This window comes from Manis javanica, chromosome 11, assembly GCF_040802235.1.
Source record: "Manis javanica isolate MJ-LG chromosome 11, MJ_LKY, whole genome shotgun sequence".
Taxonomy (NCBI): domain Eukaryota; kingdom Metazoa; phylum Chordata; class Mammalia; order Pholidota; family Manidae; genus Manis; species Manis javanica.
The window spans coordinates 2,085,216-2,107,585 of record NC_133166.1 but is presented as its reverse complement, the minus strand read 5'-3'; the positions used below and the strand labels follow the sequence as shown (position 1 = coordinate 2,107,585).

At 38.9% G+C, this 22,370-nt stretch overlaps 2 protein-coding genes across 6 annotated transcripts in view; one reads left to right on the top strand and one right to left on the bottom strand.

Annotated features, from left to right (window-relative positions):
• LOC108390292 (olfactory receptor 5G3-like) overlaps positions 1-10,083 on the bottom strand; it is a 36,248-nt gene extending 26,165 nt beyond the window's left edge. Inside the window, exon 1 of one of the 4 annotated variants that reach the window (XM_073215829.1) lies at positions 9,363-10,083. The gene's annotated coding sequence lies outside the window, so the exon portion shown is untranslated. The remainder of the gene's footprint in view (positions 1-9,362) is intronic. The other 3 variants (XM_073215830.1, XM_017649096.3, XM_073215828.1) reach the window with 3 other exon arrangements.
• Positions 10,084-19,490: 9,407 nt separating this feature from the next.
• The window catches only part of LOC108409789 (fatty acid desaturase 2-like protein FADS2B), a 31,873-nt gene continuing 28,993 nt past the window's right edge, over positions 19,491-22,370 (top strand). Inside the window, exon 1 of one of the 2 annotated variants that reach the window (XR_001856310.3) lies at positions 19,491-20,087. Coding sequence is in view for 1 of the 2 variants with exons in the window: in XM_017680534.3 (XP_017536023.3) it covers positions 19,761-20,087 (327 nt within the window). In the remaining variant the exon portion in view is untranslated. The remainder of the gene's footprint in view (positions 20,088-22,370) is intronic. The other variant, XM_017680534.3, reaches the window with a different exon arrangement.

Sequence of the window (22,370 nt, the reverse complement as noted above, 5' to 3'; positions counted from 1 at the left end):
ACCACTGCCTTTGGAAATCTTCTCTGTCTTTCATTGTCCAACTCTGTATCATCTCCTTGATGAAGGCTTCCTTGATCATGCCAAGCAAACAAGAAATTTTCCAGTTTTCACGCCCTACACTTATACTTCACAGTAGTTTTATGATGCTGTCTTGTGTCATTATGGTTTGTGAAATTATTTTATTCCCATTATAGGTCATGAGCTCTCTGAGGGCAGAACTAACCTATTCATCTTTGTGTCTCCTAAAGGTCATGATATGACTCCTGAGGCACAGTGAGCATCCAGTACCATATTCGATGAAAGAATTGAAAGGACCTTGGCACTCCATTCCTTCAGTACAGAACCAGCTCACAGAGAAGAGGCCAGCCATTTAAGACAGACTCTTTATGAAATATCCAAAGGTTCTACCCAAACAGAAGGGGAAAGATGATGGGTGGGGGGGTCATCAGCATGCAGCTTGACAATAAGTAGACATGCAATAAAATGAGTCACAACTGATGATTCAGATAAAAAACTAAATGACACTGTGCCAAAAGAGCAAGAGCTGTAGCTATGAAATCAGTTGCAACCCTGGTTGAATCCCAGAGAAGTCACTTTCCAACTATGTGACTTGGAGAAGTTTACTGTGTATACTGAATCTCACCTGTAAGGTGAGGCTAATGGGCAGCTATGAAAACTGCTTAAGAAATTGCAATCAGATTTTGGAGCATCATAGTTATGCCTTAAAAAGTAAAAACAAGCACAAGAGTCAGAAAATCAACTGTCAAGTTGAACATTTGTTACTGAACATCAGCCTGCAGAGCCATGAATCTCTCTTGCAGCAGCTAACCCCTCTTAGAAAACCAAGGTTTAGGTCTTTCTCTAGTCATCTATACAGTTTGTTAGGCCTTCAGAAAGCACCTTTCTCCCTTCATGAGAGTTTGTTTTGCAGGTTTTGCAATTATCATCAAATCTAATGATGATGCAAATGACACAAAAGTGAAAACAACACATCCAAAAAAAATGTTTTTTTAATGAGTACACCTGGAATGAAAGACCTAAGGACACTCTAATTCAGATTGGAGACAACAATCAGCGAGACACTGAAATGAGTCACAAAGCCTGGCACTGCTGAGATGAGAGGAGAGCAGGCAGGCTATGTTAACTGAGTTGCGCCCATGCCCCTGCCCCCTCCACCACAGAGAATGTATGACAGAGTAGAATATGAACACCTCTGGGTTTTAGTCATCCATTGATCCGTTCATTCAGTCTGTCATCAAGTACTAAGCACCACTTAGTGCCAGGCTTGAGAAATGCCAAAGGGGAAAAGCGTGTTCCCTGCCCTCAAATAATTCGTGGTCTCATGGATGAGAGAGACAACAGTAAGGACCATGCAAACTCAGTGTGATGAGAGCTGTAATCACATGTGCCCAAGAGAAGTGAGAACACCAAGGAGTTCCAGCTCTATCCAGGTTGGTCATGAAAAAATAAAACTGAGTTTGAAGAATGAACAAGAGTCCCCCAGAGAGGCAGCATGTTGTGTCCTCTTTGTGACTCCACACACAGCCTGGTGTAGGAGCGCAGGAAGTGCAGAGGTGTAGCAGGTGGTCCCTCTGGTAGGCAGAGGTCACCCCTTCTCCCCTTCTTGTGGATCTTCTGAGCATGCCTTGTAGGACATGCAGCACATAGGTTCTCAGGAGACGAGGGCTTATTATTAAACCTCATGTTACCTTTAGACTTAATCTCCACATGTGATAGAGCAGAATCAGGAGTACACTTTGTCTATGGCCAGAGAAGAGGACTGAAGAATTTATCACAGCAGGGAAATCCAGTCTTTCTTTCATTATCCACTCAGAAAACATGTATGAGGCATTGACCTGGTCCTATGGAAGTCCTTGCCTTTAGGATAAGAAGAAGAAAGAAGCATGGGGTTCTTCCTCTTGGAGCTCCCCGTTGCTTGAGGAACCCAGACAGACAGGTGCATAATGATGATGTAGTGTGAGAGAGACAACACCAAGTACCAAAGAAACACTAGAGCGTTGCAGAAATCCTCACAGGTTTCCATAAGTGGGTCTTTATGGATGCATAGGAGTTCTCCAGGTTGGGCAGGGTGAGGAGGCTCCCAAATAAAGCATATTATAAAACCAAAGTTAGGGTCTGTGTAGCAGAAGCAAATTTCACAGTTGAAAGGTAAAATAGTAACTGTGGCTAGAAGATTCGTCACCATACAAGTTATTTCCCAGCCCTACCACTCCTGCGCTGTATAACTTGTTACCAAAACTTTCTGTATTTATAGGATTGTTTTGACGATTAACTTTTCTAATGCATGTGAAAAGTTTAGAATACTGCAGGCACATCGTGGGTGCTTAATGAACGTTTTACCATCATCCTCACTATTGTCATTATTTCAAACAAATTAGCTACTCCTGGGGGTGTTTATTTTACTTATAAGAGGAGAGTCCATTTTGTTTATCATATCACAGAGACCATGATTTGGACTTGGTCCAGGGTACAAAGCAGTGAATTCAGAGATCACATGCATTAGATTGCCAACCAGGTCATGGTGGATCTCATAGGATAAGCAGAGAAAACTCCAGTATAAACTCACTCCCACCAAACCACATGCTGCTTTTGCATAATTACATACTCTGATCATGAGGTGACAATTCCACTTTGTTTGGATAAATGACTCTTAATGACTATAGCTGTCATTCACCCCAGTTCCCAGCACAGAGACTGTAAAGCAGAACCCAACTACATTCTTCCAGAAGAATGTTCCAAAGCAGGAGCCAGTCTTGAAAAACACAACACACCACATAGAGAGCTAAATTTCAACTTTAGAACTATGTCCTGCATCTTCTTAGGACTTTGGCTCAAGGGATGAGATCTGTGTCCCCTTAGGTTTTGGAAGGAATTACAGAATTCTTTCTATTCATTCCTCTCCTTTCTCTGTCTCTTCAGCCAATTACCAACAATGAGGCCAGTGACATTTTGAATCAGAAAATCCATCCCAGAGCTACAGCCTTTGTAGATTCTATTCACATCGTCTCCTGGCTTGGCCAAGGACTCCAACCTTTTCAGGCTTCCTCTTTTTATAAACAATAAAGCTTTACTTATGTCTGCGGCTCAGGCCTCAGAGGAAGGTTTTTCATTTGAAGAATAATGAAAAAGCTATATAAATTTCAGCTCCACATCAAAACCTTATTAAATAGAAAGTGTTATTATTGCTATGCTGCACCAACAAAAAAGCAAAGGAACATGTCGTTTTTATTAATTTTATGGTCAAAGTACAATTTCCTTGAGGCACTTTGAACTATTAAAGATAGCTTTAGTTTCTTCTAGTTCTCCTCTTTGTTCTACTGGTTTTTGGTTTGGTTAGGCCTTTTGCCCAGAATCAACGTGACAAAGGGCCTTTAATGGGCATAAAATACAGACCCCATCAAGGTACTGGCATGATCTCACATTTTGTTATTTTTTCACTCTTCCCAGACCACCATCCCCTTCTCCTTCAAAGAGACCTTTTCTTGCCCTGTTTCACCTTTCAGACCTCTGCTCCCATGTGGCCCTTTTCTGATCTTTGCATAGAGATACTGGCTGCCTAAACACCAGACCTTACATCACATCCCCCTTGCACATTGCAACCTCATCTGCATCAGTGGAAAAGTTATAGGTCCAGCTCCAACCATATTGATGTGGCCCTACTCAGATATCTGGAATAAGCACTTTCCCTCTCGTTTCAGCTTCATGTGTTGGAGAGAGGTGGATGAACACACACAAAATAATAGAATAATTGGCCCCAGCAAATATTTAGTACCTACTACATACATATGTGAAGCCCCAGGATAGCCATGAAGGACAAGAATCACAGCTGGGAGTTCAGAAACTCTAGAGGAGAAGCAGCAGTCTTGGTCCATCCAAAGACCTATGCCTGTGTTTTCATCTTAATGGGACTGTGGATTTTGTCAAGTGTTTTTGTGAACTTGTTCTCTCACAATGAACCTGTAAAAGGTCCTTAACACCTGCCCCCAAAAACTGTATGTGGGTTGTAAAGATTAAATGGATGTGAAGAGTGTTCTTAACTCCAAAACATTGGCTGTGATGATGCGGATCAAGAAGAGGACAAGGAGGATGAAAATAACAATTTACTATGGAGCAAGCACTGTGCTTAACATTTTCAATGCATTATTTCAATGAATCTTCACCAACACTTCCGTGCATTAGATTCTATCATAATCTCCATGTCATAGATGAGGTTCAGAGAGGGGAAAGATTTTTTTTCCCAGGGTCACATAGCCTATTTAATTGTGGAACTGAAAATAGAAACTTGATCTGTTGAGCTCCACAGTTACTACTCATCTACCATGCTGTATGACCGATCATTGGGAAGGAACTACAGTGCAAGTCTATAACTCATCCCATGTATGACACTGGGTAAGTCCCAGTCTCTCTGCACCTCACATGTTAAATGAAGAGGTGGAACTCCAGGTTCTCACAGATTCATTCCCTTTAGGTCATTTGACCATCTGAACTTTAGTCTAGTCAGTACACCAGACATAACTCATCAGGTAATTAACAATGCAGATCACCTTGGCTCTATACCAAATGAACAAAGCAGACCACAGATAACAGGTGGGATTAAAGGGAAAAAACTCCAAGGGCTCTAACAGGTGAATAAGGCTTTTTGGAGAACATGGGCCTGAATCATTTATTACATTCCTCCATATTCATTATGTTCACAAACATTTTATTTTTACTTAACCTAAATGTGGTGGCATGGCCTGGCAAAAGTGGGCAATTACAACCCCTTCAGTAGAGAATAGGAATCCCATAACCCCAGAAAGGCAGTCAAGGAGACAAAATCAGTGGTTGCATGCTTATTACTGCATGCATATATACTGCATGCATATGACCACTGCAGTATAGCATTTTGTCATCAGCTATTAGTCAGATACAAGTTGTGCCAAATGCCTAAGAGTTGTTTGAACTTGTCTTTTTTTCTCCATGAGACTTATGGGACTTCCATTCATCCACGCCATCTTTGCCCTTATGGGAATGATCATCTAAGGCAGTGATTCTCTTCTGGGGATGAGTTTTGTCCCCCAGTGAATAACTGGCAATATCTATAAAGTTTGAATGCCATGACTTGGTAGGGAGGTGGGAGCTCCTTGCAACTGGAATTTAGTGGGCAGAGACCAGGAATGCAGCTAAATATCCCGCATTGCTCAGAATGGCCCCACCCCCAGCAGTAAGGAATTATCTGACCCAGAAAGTCAATAGTGCTAAAGCTAAAAACTCTGATATGGGGAAAGGAAAAGGCAGCTAGCTCACTTAAGACTCACAAGAGTAGCAAAACTTAGTAGAAGGCCCATGTACCCTTCACCACGGTTCACCCAAAAATTAATATGTTCTATAACCACAGGAGATAGTCTAAACTAGAAAATTTCCTCATCTGAAGGATGACAATGAAAATACCTCTCTATTGTGAAGAAGCAAAATAACACATGTGAAACACATAACCAATCGTAGAAACTCCATAAAGTGTGATCTTATTTGCCATCTTGAGTGTTTAGTCCCGGAGGCACCTACAATGTAGAACTAAAAGGGAGTGGTGGCAAAATGTCAGTTTTAAATTTATCTGACTGCTTAATGCCTCTGAATTCTTTGCCTCTTTGAAAGCCATAAGATTACAGATAAGATAGAATGTCATTTCTCCTAGCTGTCATGGTTCTTTAAAATTGTTGTGATAAAAGTAATGCTTTTACTTTCAAATGGTAAAATAATAGTAGAAAGTGTTCCCCATAAACATTTAAGACCTACTCAGTTTCTAATATGTTCATCTAAAATTATTATGTATTCCTGGAGTCATGCTGATTCATGTACTATAAGAAATGTTGCTCAGGAAATATCTTCCTATAAAACAAAGAGATAAGTTCTCTTTGTTTCTTTCTTTAAGATCTGCTCTAGTTCAGGGAACGTATGTACTATCAACAGAAAGGAATCCACAAGCATCCCTTGAGTACCAACTAGAAGGCAAGCACCATCCCAAACTCTGGGAAAAGATATAGTCATCAGCCAATGAATTTGCTAGTAAGATGGTAAATTCTGGAAAGTAATCTAGTAGCAGATGCATGGCATTATGAATGAAGAATCTTAGAAAAGTTCTCATATATTCCTTTGACTTTATAACATTAAACTTTTGATGAAACTAATAAGCATAAATTCTCAAATTCAATTTGATACAAGGTGTTAATAACTTTAAAAATTGCCAAACACTTGAACCCTGTATTTCCCATTCAAAGTATTTTTCTTGCAGAAATAATACATACAAATGCTTATTTGAAAAGACAAGTACCATATAATTTCACTTATTTGTGGAAGTAAGCAAAACAGAAGGAACAAAACAGCAGTAGAACTCATAAACACTGAGAAGTGACTAGTGTTTACCAAGGAGGAGGGGTGGGGATGGGAGGAGAATAAAGGGACAAAATAATTAGCAATCACACTATAAGTTGATCCTGGGGACTGCTGAACCACTGTGACATACATTTGAAACCAACATAAGATTGTATATTAATGACACTTAAAAATAAAAAAAGATTTTGTTCCTTCATTATTAATAATGGAAACAATTTGAGAATCCCCTAACCAATGACAGGGATATTGCTAAACAAATGTTAGTACCTCCTTAGTGTGGAAAATTATGTGGCCATTTACAATTGCACTTAACAAAGAATATTTTACAGAAATGACATGTTAAAGAAAAATAAGTAAGGTGGATAAAAGCAGGATACAAAGTAGCATTTTAATTTAATTCAAGTTCTTTACTTGGGTTTCTTGAACTCTTTGCAATAACTCTAAAACACCCCTGTTCTCTCTTGATCCCACAGGTTCTGGGATCCCTCAGCTGCTCCTACATCTCTTAATTCTAAGTTCCCTGAAAATTTCATCTTCTGCCACCAGTCTAAGTGAATATATTCTTTATTTACCAAATCATAGTAAATCTAGTTCCAGACCCCAAATGTCAGCAAGAATGCCCTAGATCAAGCAAGTTAGTGCTGTCCCTTGTCCTGATATATGGCATAAGAACCTCAGGGTTTATTTGGTCCTGAGGGAAATGAAGTTAGGTGCCTCCTCCAATTCTAATATTTTATTTTTCTCTTTATCTGCTACATATAAAAATACCAAATAAGAGAATGTAATAAAGCATGTTACAATAATATTTGCCCACAATGTAAGTTTTACAAATCCTGTAATTGTACTAAGTTGTTTGCATCTTATAAATTGGTCCTAATTTTCTGGACTGGTCCTATATGAACATTTACTGGCTTAAAGAAACTTTATCACTTATTCAACATACTGGACCTTCTCAGGACAGATTGGAACCACAGAGAATTCTCAGAATACATAGACATGTCCAAGTTATTGGAGACTTTCTGATCACTCCAAGTTCTTAGTTTCTAAAAACACTTTCTTATTAATATAAACCAAGTATTGGATTCCAGGGATAGGTCAGGAGAAGTGAACCTGGGACATCTTTCTGTATCAGGAACTAAGGATTTGTTCAAAAGTTGATAGGGATGTATCAAAAGGACAAGAAGTTAGCTTGACAGGACTTTCTTTGACCAGAATTGGTAAAATTTACAAAATGAATAAAGATAGGAATGGATTAAACTCAATTAATTTTAAAAGAATCCATGAGTTCTTACTCATATAAATGTACAGAGATAGATGATGGATAAATAGATGATAGATGATAGATAGATAGATAGATAGATAGATAGATAGATAGATAGATAGATAGATAGTTGATAGATAGATAGATAGATAGACGATAGATAGATAGATGATAGATAGATAGATAGATAGATAGATAGATAGATAGATCGATAGATAGATAGATAGATAGATAGATAGATAGATAGATAGATAGATGATAGATAGATAGATCATGTCCTTACACATGCATGGAAGAGACAAAGCAAGTATTGTAAAATTCTTTGTTTTTGTTTTACCATATTTGTTTTCCTGTTCTTGCAACTTTTATGTAGGTTTCAGATTTTTAAAAATGAAACTTTGATGGGGGCTGGGGAGATACTGAACCAAGGGACTTTGTTCTTAAATGATTGTTAACTATGTATGGACTTCAAAAACTCTTTGGAAATAAAAATGTTTCATTTATCTTCAAAACCAGGGAATACAACAATCACTGGACAAAAAAAAATTCACCCTGATCACCCACAAGTTCTTCTTGAAATATAATTAGCTATTTCACACAGATAGCTTCTTGTTCCATTTCATCAGAATGTTAATTTTTGCCATCCTCATTTCCCAAAGACGGTAAATTGTTTTGATACAATACATAGTATGTATCTTAACCAGAAAGCTTCTAATGGTATGTTCAAGGCTTAAATAACAGAGGTGCTAAAAATAAGGGGGAAAATGTTTGAATTCAATATAAGCAATAACTTTATTTTAATACATATTTTCAAAGCACCTCTACAGCCTGCCATACTCACAGACCATGTGAATCAACAGAGTGTATGTATTCCTTCCTCCACACACAAAGACCTATCCAGATTTTGCCTACAGAGCAGCTTATCCTGGCCAGTTAAATCTTCTCTCTTCACTCACACACACCACCCCCCAACTCACACACCTGTGCTCAGAGGCAGTACCATGGAGATCATGAGAAACACATCAATAGTTTTCTTTTCACCTGAAGAGACATATTTTATTAACCTCTGAAGGGTCCACAAAATGAAAGGGAAAAAACAGAGAATGAAGAAGACAGAGAGAAGGAGGGAAAGAGGTCAAGGTGAAGGAGAGAAGTAGGAGAAGGACGGACACCGGGTGTGTGATGGGGTCTGCTTCAATAAATCAGCATGGAACAATCAGATTTGCCCACAGGACTGACCCCACTCACCAGGTCATACATACAAGGACGGGTGTGTAAATATTCTAAATGGGGCCTTGCCCCCTAGAGGCAAATGACACTACAAGTTTCCTCCAAGCCAGGGTCCATGGGCCAAGGGTCTTAATTATGTTCCCTGAATAGTAGAGAATCTTTAGGAAGAAATGTTAAGAGGTCATCTCCATCTCCACAACTTTGGATCTACCTAATCCCTGGCACAACATTTAATCTCTCTGTATCTGACCTCCCCTGCCTGATGAATGAAGTAATAACACTTGTCTTTTATGGTATCATGGGATTAAGTGAAATGTGGAAAGTAAATATGGCAGGCACATGCAAAGCTTGACAAATATCTCTTTTCTGCACTCATTTTTTCCAAAGACAATGTACCTGAGAGACCAGCAAAAGGCCACTGGCAAACCTGAAACAAAGCCCCATTCCCCTGGTGATAGTCATTCACTCATTTACTCACTTAATAATCTTCAGTGAGGACCTAATCCAAGACCAGACTCTACAGCTAGAGCGATGAACCAAACACGCAAAAATCCTGCCCTTCTGGACCTTAGAATTTAATCACCTGCTCTTGCGTCTAGCTTTCCCATCTCTTCTTTGACTAGCTGAACACAGAGTCTTGGATGTTCACGTTTTGCTTTTCAGGAATAAATCTCCATTTCTTGTTTCTCCCTATGAGATAAGGCAGCAGCTGGGACCACAGAGTAAGGGATTGTGTTGAGTTTGTGAGAATATGAGGCCACACTGCTCCACCTGAATCCGGCCCATGGCAAGACCAGGGCCAGCCAATCACCAGCAGACAAGAGGCCAGCTGAGTCTGGGAGTGGTTGTCACTAAAGCAGTCCTTCCTGAATGTCTGCACTGAGACAATGAAACTCTTCGAAGCCAAAGAACTACCAGCTAATTGGGGCGTTATTCAAACAAACTTTGTTGGAATGATAAAGCAGGGTTTCAGAACAGTCACACTGGGAAAAATGGGTGTGTCATTCATACAGTAACTCCATTCACAGAGCCAGGGTGTGCCCCAAGCCAAATGAACCCTTCTGGAAAGCAGATCAGCCAGTGATAATCATAACTACACTTACATACACTCATATAAAGTGACTCCTCAAGGATCTCAAAGCACTTTATAAACATATACATAGGTAGATAACAACCGATCACACTGATTCAACAGAAGAATCGAATCCCCATATACTCGGTCCAATATTCTACATAACTCTATAATTAATAAGAATGATTATACTTTTCTCTCTGTGACCCCATGGTTCCAGCTGGAACGGTTCCCCCAGGGAACATGGCAAACCTTGCTACTCACTGTAAAATCAGTTGCCATAATAACAGGTTTCTACACTAAACCCTACTACCATCTCCATTATCTCTTTTTAAAAATGGGCAAAATGGTTATCATCATACCCAATTTAACAGAGAAGGAAACTGAGGTTCAGAGAGGCTAAGTGACTTTAATAAAGATGCTCAACACTTAAGAAGGAAACAACATAAAAGAGGCATAAACAGTTCTGCTGATGTTAAGACCAGAGTTCCTCGCTCTGTGCCAAGTTCAAACAAGTGCTTCTTTCTCCATGAGCAATAGGGTCTGAACCCTCGGGACCAAAAAGTGGCATAGACTGGCACCTTAACCTGCTGTAGAATTTCTTTAAAAATGATTTTCATTTTTTACCTGAAAAAACAATGTTTTGATTTTGAGGGCATTACTATAGCATTCTGCATATGACGGACATCTTGTGTTGGTTTATGACATTGCAGAGCCACAGAATGTTCACTTACTGATTTAAAGGGAGACAAGGAGCCTGAAGAAGAGATTCCAAGTGGTAGAAGGTGCAGAGAGCCAAGCCCCAAGACTCAGACTGTGTCTTATCTGCAATTTATACGTTGATACTTTTTATCACTACTTCGATAATGAACTGATGCCTATTCATCTCTTCCTTGCCCTTTTGACTTTCTTCCCACTTCCTTGAAGAAAACAGAATTATCATAAAAATGTATCTGGCAATAGCAAGTATTGAGCAAGTATGCTTGAATGATACGCTGATCAGAGATAGAGAATACCAGTAGCTAACATTTATAGAGAAGTTAAGACACATGAGGCTTTGTCTTAAGCACTTCACATGAACTGACACATTTAGTTGCCACAAAAGAAAAATCTACAAGGTATTCAGCATTATTAGCATAATCCCTTTTTTAGAAACTGAAGCATAAGGAGGTTAAAGCCCTTGTCCAAGTTCACAGCCCTAGAAACCATAGTCTTAGGTTTTGTAGCCTAGAACTGACTGTACAAAGAAACTAAATGCTTGCGGAGGGGTGAGGTGGGAGTTGTGGAGGAGGTACACTGTATTTATTAATTTTGTTTTCAGCAGCTCTCCTTACAGAAAAAAAAAGGAAGATTTGTTTATCTCTCATCTCCAAGTTATCCAGCATGTTAACTAGAAAATAATAAATTCCCTGTAAATCTTTGATAAACTATGTAAAAGGAAGAAGGCCCCTGATGGTAGGAAGAACCTCTGAAAGCCTCTGACACATTTCAGAGAGGCTGGCATCCAGATTCTGAAAGCCCTGTGTTTGGAATAACCTATCCAGTCTAGTCTCCTAAGCAAGGGAATGCATGCACTCAAGTCACAGTAACCTCTACTCTGACTTCCTATAGGTTGACAATGTCAAAAAAAAACTCAAATGTCTTTTAAAGAAGCCAGAAGGTCTGGAGGCATGCCAGCCCACAAAGCTACTCCATACAGGCTCAATGGATGGATGGGTAATGACTCACCCACTGCTGGAAAAAGATGCTACCTTTTCAAAAAGCTCATTGTGGTCCTGACATCTCAGAATCTTATCCTTAAAAGAAACTTTGGGTTAAACATATTTTTTTTTTATAATCAGAACATCTTGACATTACCTATGAGATGGGATTTACTTTATTTTCCTGAAGGAATAGTTAACATATGATGAGGAAGATGAGTGACTAAGGGGGGCTCAGCTCTCTGTGGGGGTGGGACATGCCTCTCTAAATCTGGAAAAGATTTGAACTCAGTCAACACAGCCCCATATTCTGATGGACTTGAATCCATTCTGAAAAGGAATGTTTATTGGAAACCAAGAGTGCTGAGGACTTTTGTTGGGAAACTCCATTCCCAATACTTTCTGAGCCTTCCAGACTCCTTGCACAGGAACAGGGTGTCAGGAAGGAAGAATTCTCTTTACCTTTCAAGGTTCTTCCAGCTGGTTTAAGAAACAAACTGACATGAAACAGATTAACAGGAGAAGTAACCAAAGTTAAATTACATGTGCACAGAGGCCCAATAATGAAATTGAGACCTGAAGAAATGAATCAGGCAGGCAGTTTTATACATTTTAGACAAAGAGACAATAAACGGGTGAGGAATTGATAGGGTAAAGACAACTTATCTTTGGTAGCCTCAATTAGTAAGGGATTCTATACAACATTTGAGCAGGGTAGTAGATTAGAAAAAAGTAACAAGATCTGTTTATGTAGCCTTCTTAGCTCTGAATTCCCTGCCTCTGGTGTTAAGGATGTCTCTCTAGCTACTGGTACAGGGACAGTACCTGTCGCATGGGCAATTTATTTCCTGATTTTCTGGTGTTCAGACGAGGGTCAGAGTAACCCTCTTATTCAAATTGCTTTAATTTAAAGTAATCAGTAGGCCAAAGTGGCACATTTTGGGGAGGCCTGCCTTAGGGCCTTACAGTTCCCTCCTCTGCAAATTTCCCTGGAAGTTTCCCCTTCCCTGGAAGTTTCACATATTAAAAGCTGAGCCAGTGACTGTGGAGAGAGAGATAAAATTAATAAATGAGTGTAAGAGATCTGCAAAGAGGAAAGAAGACATAAATGAGGATGAACATACCGAAAAAGAACAAATCAAAGCACATTTTCCCACACTCCATTAATTAAATCAGTGCCCCATTCCTGGAAACATATCAGCCCAATAGAATGTCCATGTTTCATTTATCCGACAAAAAATAGTAATCCTTTCTTTTAGCTGATTTAAGTTAGTTATTACTTGTCCCGTTTAGTTTACATGGAGGCCACACTTTTCACTGATGGCCGCGCAAGCTCTTCCTTGCTGGCAGTCAGGGTATCTAGGGCATAGTGATTCTCAAGCACCAAAGAAGCTGAGCTGGTAACTTCTGCCTGGAGCATTTTCAAAATTCGCACAGTGGTACAGAACTCTTGTTCCATTAACAGAGAGAAATTTAGGATCACCTTTTCTAATTCATAATCTCCAAAACATAAGAGTATGATCCTCAATGAAGAAAAGAACTTGTGATTGTGATGTACAAGCAAATTTTCTATCAATTTATCAATGTACCACATTTACGTGGTACAATTTTATGAACAAAGGAGCCCAAGTTTGTAACTGGCTGGCATTTAGGCCAGAGTGGTTAGTGACAGGAGCCAGGTATCCAGGTCTACATTGCTCTGGCCATTTAGGTGGGAACGCTTTACATACTTTGCTGCCACATAAAATAAAAAGGCCATTGTGGTTAGGCTGGAACTTGTAGTTTTCGAGGTCTGGAGCATTTCATGACCTTTGCCACTGAAAATGTTGACATCCACACATTCTCCATGAGAATGGGCTCTTGTCAGTCTGCAAGAGCAGGTGTGTAAGGTTGCAAAATAGCTGATGTAGGAGGCCTGGAGTTTGGTTCTAGTAGCTATAAAGCTTAGATTTGGCCCCTAAACAAGAAAGTCCTGAATTTTGATCCACCTAAAGTCCAGGTCACCTGTAGGAGCTATTTCCCAGTTGTCTTGAGAGTGATGATCTGAGTCTATTTTGGTGCGGCATACATAAATCCAGGAGTAATTTCTTTTATTTTGATGGCAGTGTAGGTAACTATAGGTCAGCAGTACCTCATAAGTGAAGTGACAGCATGTGTTTTCTTCTGAAGACTTCGATATATTTCAAGTTTCCAGGTCAAAGGGGTAGCAAGACTTGTCAGTGATGGAGGCTAGGTCTCCTTTATCTGTTGGTGATTTGCTTCAAATACAGTATAGTTAGATCTTGTGTAGAGTGGGTCATAGTATCAAAATACTCACTTAAGTTCCCATAATTTTTATTGAACTCATGAATGGAAGGTTTTGATATGCCAGTAGCCATGGGGCAACTAAATGCTGTTTCAAAGGCGACCAATCCTTCTCTCCTATTTGGAGTATTTTAGACCTTAATAGGCCAGGGTTAATGCTTCTGGCCAGTTAAGTCCAGTTTCTTGAGAGATTCTTCCTAAGGTTGTTTCTATGTCCAGATTTTTACATTCTACTTCCCTGATGATTGAGGATGGAATGGGGTATGAAATTTCAATGAGTACCACAGAGATTTTTTGCAAGCAAGTGGTTTATTTTTGCTGTTGAATGAATTCCTTGGTCTGACTCAATCCATAAAGGAATGCGGAAATGAAGAAAATCTCACTTATTAATTTCCTTACCACTGTTGTAGCATAAATGAGTCTAGTCAGGTAGCATTAAGTCTATCCACTGAGCATAGACAATCTTGAATCAGTAAGAATAGCCCAAGACTGAAATCACCAATCTTCCTGAAAAAGATTTCAAAATAAAAACCATAAAGATGCTAAGGAGCTACAGAAAAATATTCAAGATCTAAGGGATGAATTCAAGAGAGAGACAGACAGTTTGAAAAATACAGTATCTGAAATGAAACATACAATGGAGGTATTTAAAAGCAGACAAGAAGAGATAGAGGAGACAGTAAGTGGAATGGAAATTAGAGAACAGAAATACAAAGAAACAGAGGCAGAGAGAGAAAAAATGATCTCTAGGAATGAAAAAATAATCAGACAACTCTCCAACCAATCCAAACAGAACGATATTCACATTATAGGGGTACCAGAAGTAGAAGAGAGAGAAAAAGGGATAGAAAGTGTCTTTGAAGAACTAAGTGCTGAAAACTTCCCCAATCTGGGCAAGGACATAGTCTCTCAGGCCATGAAAGTACACAAATCCCCCAACACAAGGAACCCAGGGAAGATAACACCAAGACATATGATAATTAAAATGGCAAAGATCAAGGACAAGGACAGAGCATTAAAAGCAGCCACAGAGAGAAAAAAGATCACCCACAAAGGAAAACCCATGAGGCTATCATCAGACTTCTCATAAGAAACCTTACAGGCCAGAAGGGAGTGGCATGATATAGTTAATGCAATGAAACAGAAGGGCCTCGAACCAAGAATACTCTACCTGACAAGATTATCATTTAAATTTAAAGGAGGGATCAAACAATTTCGAGATAAGCAAAAGTTGAGGAAATTTACCTCCCACAAACCATTTCTACAGCGTATTTTTAAAGGGACTGCTCTAGATGGAAGTGCTCCTAAGGTTTAATAGCTGTCACCAGAGAAAATAAAACACAGTAAAGGAAGTAGACCAGTTAATTACTAATCAAATGCACAATTAAATCAACTACCTACAAAGTCAGTCAAGGGATACATAAAGAGTGGAGGAGAAAGAAAAAGAAGGAAGAAAAGAAAAGAATCTTTAGATTCTGTTTATAATAGCATAATAAATGAGCTAAGTTAGACTGTTAGATAGTAAAGAAGCTGCCCTGGAACCTTCAGTAAACATAAATCCAAAGCCTGCAATGGCAGTACGTATATAACTATTGATCATCACCCTAAATGTTAATGGACTGAATGCACCAATCAAAAGGCATAGAGTTACAGAATGGATTAAAAAGCAAGACCCATCTATATGCTGCCTACAAGAGACTCACTTCAAACCCAAAGACATACACAGACTAAAAGTGAAGGGATGGAAAAAGATATTACATGCAACCAATAGGGAGAAAGAAGCAGGAGTTGCAGTACTGGTATCAGATAAAATAGACTTCAAAACAAAGAAAGTAACAAGAGACAAAGAAGGACATTATATAATGATAAAGGGCTCAGTCCAACAAGAGGATATAACCATTATAAATATCTATGCACCCAAGAAAGGAGCACCCAAATATGTATAACAAATACTAATAGAATTTAAGGGGGAAATAGAATGCAATGCATTCATTTCAGGAGACTTCAACACACCACTCACTCCAAAAGACAGATCAACCAGTCAGAAAATAAGTAAGGACACAGAGGCACTGAACAACACATTAGAACAGATGGACCTAACAGACATTTACAGAACACTCTACCCAAAAGCAACAGGATACACATTCTTCTCAAGTGCACATGGAACATTTTCCAAAATAGATCACATACTAGGCCACAAAAAGAGCATCAGTAAATTCAAAAATATTGAAATTGTACCAACCTACTTCTCAGATCACGAAGGTATGAAACTAGAAATAAATTGTGCACAGAAAACAAAAAGGCCCACAAACACATGGAGCCTTAACAACTTGTTCCTAAATAATCAATGGATCAATGACCAAATAAAAACAGAGATCAAGCAATATATGGAGATAAATGAAAAGAATAGCTCAACACCCAAATTCCGTGGGATGCAGCAAAGGTAGTTTTAAGGAGAAAGTGTATAGCAATACAGGCCTATCTCAAGAAAGAAGAACAATCGCAAATGAACAGTCCAAATTCACAATTAATGAAACTAGAAAAAGAAGAACAAATGACCCCAAAGTCAATAGAAGGAGGGACATAATAAAGATCAGAGAAGAAATAGATAAAATTGAGAAGAATAAAATAGAATTAATGAAACCAAGAGCTGGTTCTTTGAGAAAATAAACAAAATAGATAAACCCCTAGCCAGACTTATCAAGAAAAAAAGAGAGTCTACATACATAAACAGAATCAGAAATATGAAACAAAAAATCACTATGGACACCACAGAAATACAAATAATTATTAGAGAACTATGAAAAATCATATGCTTACAAATTGTATAATCTAGAATGAACAACTTTCCATAAAAATACAACTTTCCAAGACTGACCCAGGAAGAAACAGAAAATCTGAACAGACCAATTACCAGCAATGAAATTGAATTGGTAATCAAAAAACTACCCAAGAACAAAACCCATGTACTAGATGGCTTCACTGCTGAATTTCATCAGGCATTTAGAGAAGACATTATACTCCTCCTTCTTAAAGTTTTCCAAAGACTAGAAGAGGAGAGAAACTTCCAAACCCATTCTATGAAGCCAGCATCACTATAATACCAAAACCAGGCAAAGACACCACAAATAAAGAAAATTACAGACCACTATCCCTCATTAACATAGATGCAAAAATACTCAATAAAATATTAGCAAACAGAATTCAAAAATACATCAAAAAGATCATACATCATGATCAAGTGGGATTCATCCCAGGGATGGAAGGATGGTACAATATTCAAATATCCATCAACATCACCACCACATCAACAAAAAGAAGGACAAAAATCACATGATCATCTCCATAGATGCTGAAAAAGTATTTCACAAAATTCAATGTCCATTCATGATAAAAACTCTCAACAAAATGGGTATAGAGGGCAAGTACCTCAACATAATAAAGGTCATATATGACAAACCCACAGCAAATATCATACTTTACAGGGAAAAGCTGAAAGCTTTTCCTCTAAGATCAGGAACAAGACAAGGATGTCCACTCTCCCCGCTTTCTATTCAACATAGTACTGGAAGTCCTAGTCACAGCAATCAGAAGACACAAAGAAATAAAAGGCACCCAAATAGGTAAGGAAGAAGTTAAACTGTCAGTGACTGCAAATGACATGATATTGTATATAACAAACCCTAAAGAATCTACTCCAAAACTACTAGAACTAATAACTGAATTCAGCAAAGTTACAGGATACAAAACTAATACACAGAAATCTGTTGCATTCCTATACACTAATGATGAACTAGCAGAAAGAGAAATCAGGTAAACAATTTCATTCACAATTGCATCAAAAAGAATAAAATACCTAGGAATAAACCTAACCAAGGAAGTGAAAGACCTATACCCTGAAAACTACAAAACACTCACAAGAGAAATTAAAGAATACACCAATAAATGGATATACATCCCGTGCTCATGGGTAGGAAGAATTAATATTGTCAAAATGGCCATCCTGCCTAAAGCAATCTACAGATTCAGTGCAATCCCTATCAAAATACTGACAGCATTCTTCAACTAGAACAAATAGTTCTAAAAGTCATATGGAACCACTAAAGTCCCCGAGTAGCCAAAGCAATCCTAGAAAGAAGAATAAACTGGGAGGATTGTGCTCCCCAACTTCAAGCTCTACCACAAAGCCAAAGTAATCAAGACAATTTGGTACTGGCACAAGAATAGACCCAGAGATCAATGGAACACAGTAGACAGTCCAGATTAAATCCACACATATATGGTGAATACAATACAATAATGGAGCTATGAATATGCAATGGGGAAAATACAGCCTCTGTATGGGGGATACAGTTAATGGTTCTGTAAGATCTTACTACTGTTGATAGATAGTAACCGCACTAGCTAGGATGAGGATTAATAATATGGGTAACTGTTGTACCACTGTGTTGTATATTTGAAAACAACAAAAGATTGTATATCAATGACACTTTAATGAAAAAAAATAGTAAGTCACAGGGATGTGATGCACTGCATAGGGAATATAGTTACTAATATTGTAATAACTTGTATGGTGACAGTTAGTAACTAAATTTATCTTGGGGATAATTTCCTAATGTATAAAATATGAAATCATTATGGTGTACTCCTGAAACTAACAGCATATTGTTATTTCAATTATTCTTCAATAAAGCAAGTGGAAACATGAAACTAAAGATTAAAGAAATAAAAAAAATACGGTTGTGGGCTTTTTCTATTCTTCCATATTGCTTCTTTTCTTTAAATTAAGACCCACCTCACCACTACCACCACCACCCTGGAATCGCTTCTTCTGCCTCATTTCCAAACCACTGAGTCATGTTATTATTATACATGTCTAGACTCCAGGTTTGGAGAACAGAGTGGAAGGAGTTTGGGATTTGGAATCAGAAAATCCAGATTCAGTTTACTTCTGTATGACATGGGGATTCTAGGGCTTTACCTGATGTCTCAGCTGTGTTTTCTCACCTGGAAAATGGCACACTAAGATTACCTCCCTCAAAAGATTAATGTGAGGACTGAGTATTACGCAACAAGAGCTTTGTAAATCCTCATGTGTCTGGCAAGTGTCAGCGGCCATCACCTTTAGGTATGTTGGCAGATATAGGCAGCTTTCAAAGGAAAATAAGAGAAAAACTGGTTTACTCTTGATCATGTTTGGTCAACCTAAATTTCTCTTTTAAAAATGTTTTTTTAAATTACTATTTAAAAGCCCTAGAGAGACAAAATAGCTATCAAAAAAAAACATTTCCCAAGTCCATCAAGCATTCATGTCATCCGGCAGATTTGGAAAGCTTTTACTCATGTGCAGAATTAACAAACCTTATGTCTCCATTCACAGGCACGTCAGAGAGCTAGAAAGGAGCTCAGGCCACCGGAATGTGGTTAGCAGTCACTAGACAAGAACCTGACCCCTTCTGCCCTGGGGCGGGGCCACAACCTTCAGATCGACTGCAATTGGCCCTAGCTCTTCCCTGAGGGACATTTAATGGTGAAGGAGGACGCTGCTAAGAGACCAGCCAGCAGGAAAAGGAGTAGCGAGGAGAGAAAAGTGGTTCAGCTTCCATCAGCGCCAAAAAGATTCAGGACAGACAGCAGGTGAGAAGCTGGAGATGTGCTTGTCACTAGGCTAAAAGGAAGTTTTCTGGACAGGCATCATTCAGAAGCAGTACAAAGGCGGGGGGAAGTAATTTTGTAGTCCAATCAGAGGCTTGAAAGGATTGAAAATTTCAGGAGTCAGTCCAGAAATCTCAGGAGTTCAATGACGAAGTTTGAAGAAATGCATACAGGTAATGGGACCCTTGCAGAAAAGAGCCAGCCGTACCTAGATGAGGAGAAGCATCAGGCAAACGGGAAACCAGTAGCAAATGGGAAGGCCAAGGACTCTGCAAAGCAGCAAGCAAATGGGAGGTGTGATGTGCCCAGAAAAAGCATCAACACGTACAGCTGGCAGGAGATCCGGAGACACAATCAGGAGGCGGATCAGTGGCTGGTGATCAATCGCAAGGTCTACGATGTCACGGGCTGGGCGGAGCGGCACCCAGGTGGGCGCCGGGTCCTCCACCACTATGCTGGGGAAGACGCCACGGTAAGGAACTCAAAGCCCCACCCTCTCTCTCTGTTCCAGCTGCTGGGTAGCTAGGAACTTGGCTCTCTTCCCCAAAGCATTTCAAGTACATGTTCAAGCTCCACAGTCACTTATCTCCTCCCAAACCAATTTTTCAGGATTCCTATCCAGCAAGAATTTGGAAGCAAATTAAGCCTCAAGGTCTAGGCTAGCTAGCTATTATACACACCTGGTTAGGGATAGACTCAGATGTTGACAGTAGATACCATGCTTATGTATTCTGGATTTTGTTTTCTTCTGGGTGTTTTGTTTTGTTGTGAAGTAAAGTCACCATCTTTTAAGAAATAGTTACGAACAGGAAAGTAAAATGTGGAAAAAGAAAAATGCACCCAAGGAGAAATTTCTCAGACTCTTATGTCTAAAAGACAGTGATGCATTGGCCAGGCATCAAATGTTGTTAATAACAATAATGAAAACTTACAATTACATAGGCTTGAGGACTTGGCAGAGCCCTTTTGCATTCCGTAATACAACCCACATTTATGGAAGAAGAAATTGAAATCAGAAAGATTGAGTGATTACATCACCCAGCAACAGATTCAGAATTCTTATCATTCTTAATTTCCAGTCTTTTCACTTTTCTTCACTGCTTCTCCTCATCACCACTCCCCACTCCACAAAAATAGCTACGGGAAAAAATATGTAACATTTATTGGATGCCTAAAATAAATACCTTAGACACATTCAAATTCATCATCTCACTTAAGCCTCACCATGAGGAAGGTGGATAGTTTCCCGTATTACAGATGAGACGATTAATGTTCAAAGAGGGAAATAACGTGTCACACAAAGCCCTCAAGTAACAGTGCCAAATTTTGAAATCAGGTTGGTTTTTGATCATACAGGCTTTCATTGAATCCTTAAAAAATAAAAAGTCCATTTAATATTTGATAGGGAGGTCTCTCAAACCTGTAAATGCATTTACAAATTCCTTTTAAAATACTCTTTAATGAAGTTTGCTTTATCCCAATTAGGAATTTATTCTCCATTCTTTACGGATGAAAAACAGAACATGAGAGACTCCATAACTAACCCAAGGTCAGGAAAGTACCATGCGACTAAAGGAGAAATGAAAACCCAGGCTTATTATACTTTTCTGACCTTGTTTATTTCACAGCTTAGTATATAAATTCTCCAACTGGTTTGAAAGCATAGGCTTGAAAACATTGTTTCACTAAACATCTCTCTAAATGGTACTACTGCTAATAATAACAAAATATGTAAGCACCTGGCAAATTTGCAAAGTAAGCAAGATTTTATCTTTTGACACTATCTGTATCTTTTTCCCTCAATTTTGCATCTCTCTTCTCTGACCAGGGTCATCTTCTACGATCTTTCTGTCCTGACTCTGCTGTTAGACATCACTCTGCAACCCCCACCATTTTTGTCAGATCTGTATTTTTAAGACAAAGTTCAACCTTTTCTTGGGAAAATTAGCATGAGCAGGGGATGGGAATACCATGCCTGTTAGGAAGACACATGCTGTGCAGGAATCCAGAGAGCTGAGGCAGAAGTTGGAAAGCATTTATGCTAAATAAAGGAGAAAGATTATCGAAAATGAAATGAAAAGGAATACTACAGATCCCATCCCCTCATTCCACAACTCAGAAAAAATGTGGATGAAACTTTTCCAACACAAGTCACAGAATTAGCTCAGAGGGTGTGCTGGCAAAGAAGTGGGCCTTCAACCACTGGGGAATAATGAATAGACTCATCTTGAGGCAGCTCAGCTGATAAATCTGTGACGTGTTGATAATTTTTATCTCCCAGAAATTAGGAAATGATTCTGCATCCACTTCTAACCAACATGGAGAAATTGATTAAAAACTAGAAACCATCAGAACCTTAAGGGAAAATACCTATGCCACTTGGGATTCATATCTTAAGAATGAAAAGCCTGAGGGTTGTCATCCATGTACCTTAAACTTTAAAAAAGCAAATCCAAACATCAGAGAAAAGATTACCCAAAGGTAGAACAAGAGGATGCCGGGAGAATTCTGACAACCGCTTTACTACACAGCTACTCAGAATTCAGAGAGCCTGAGCTTTGCAATGGGGTATGTGAATTTAGGAAAGTTGCTGAAGTGCTCTGAATCTCAGCTTCGTCGTCTGCAAAATGGGAATGACCTTACCCATCTAACGAGTTTATGGTAAATGAGACTCACACTTGCAAAGTGTTTAGCATCAGACACTTTAAAAAGTTTCATTAAATTGTAGCTATTATTATTCATCTCACTAGCACCC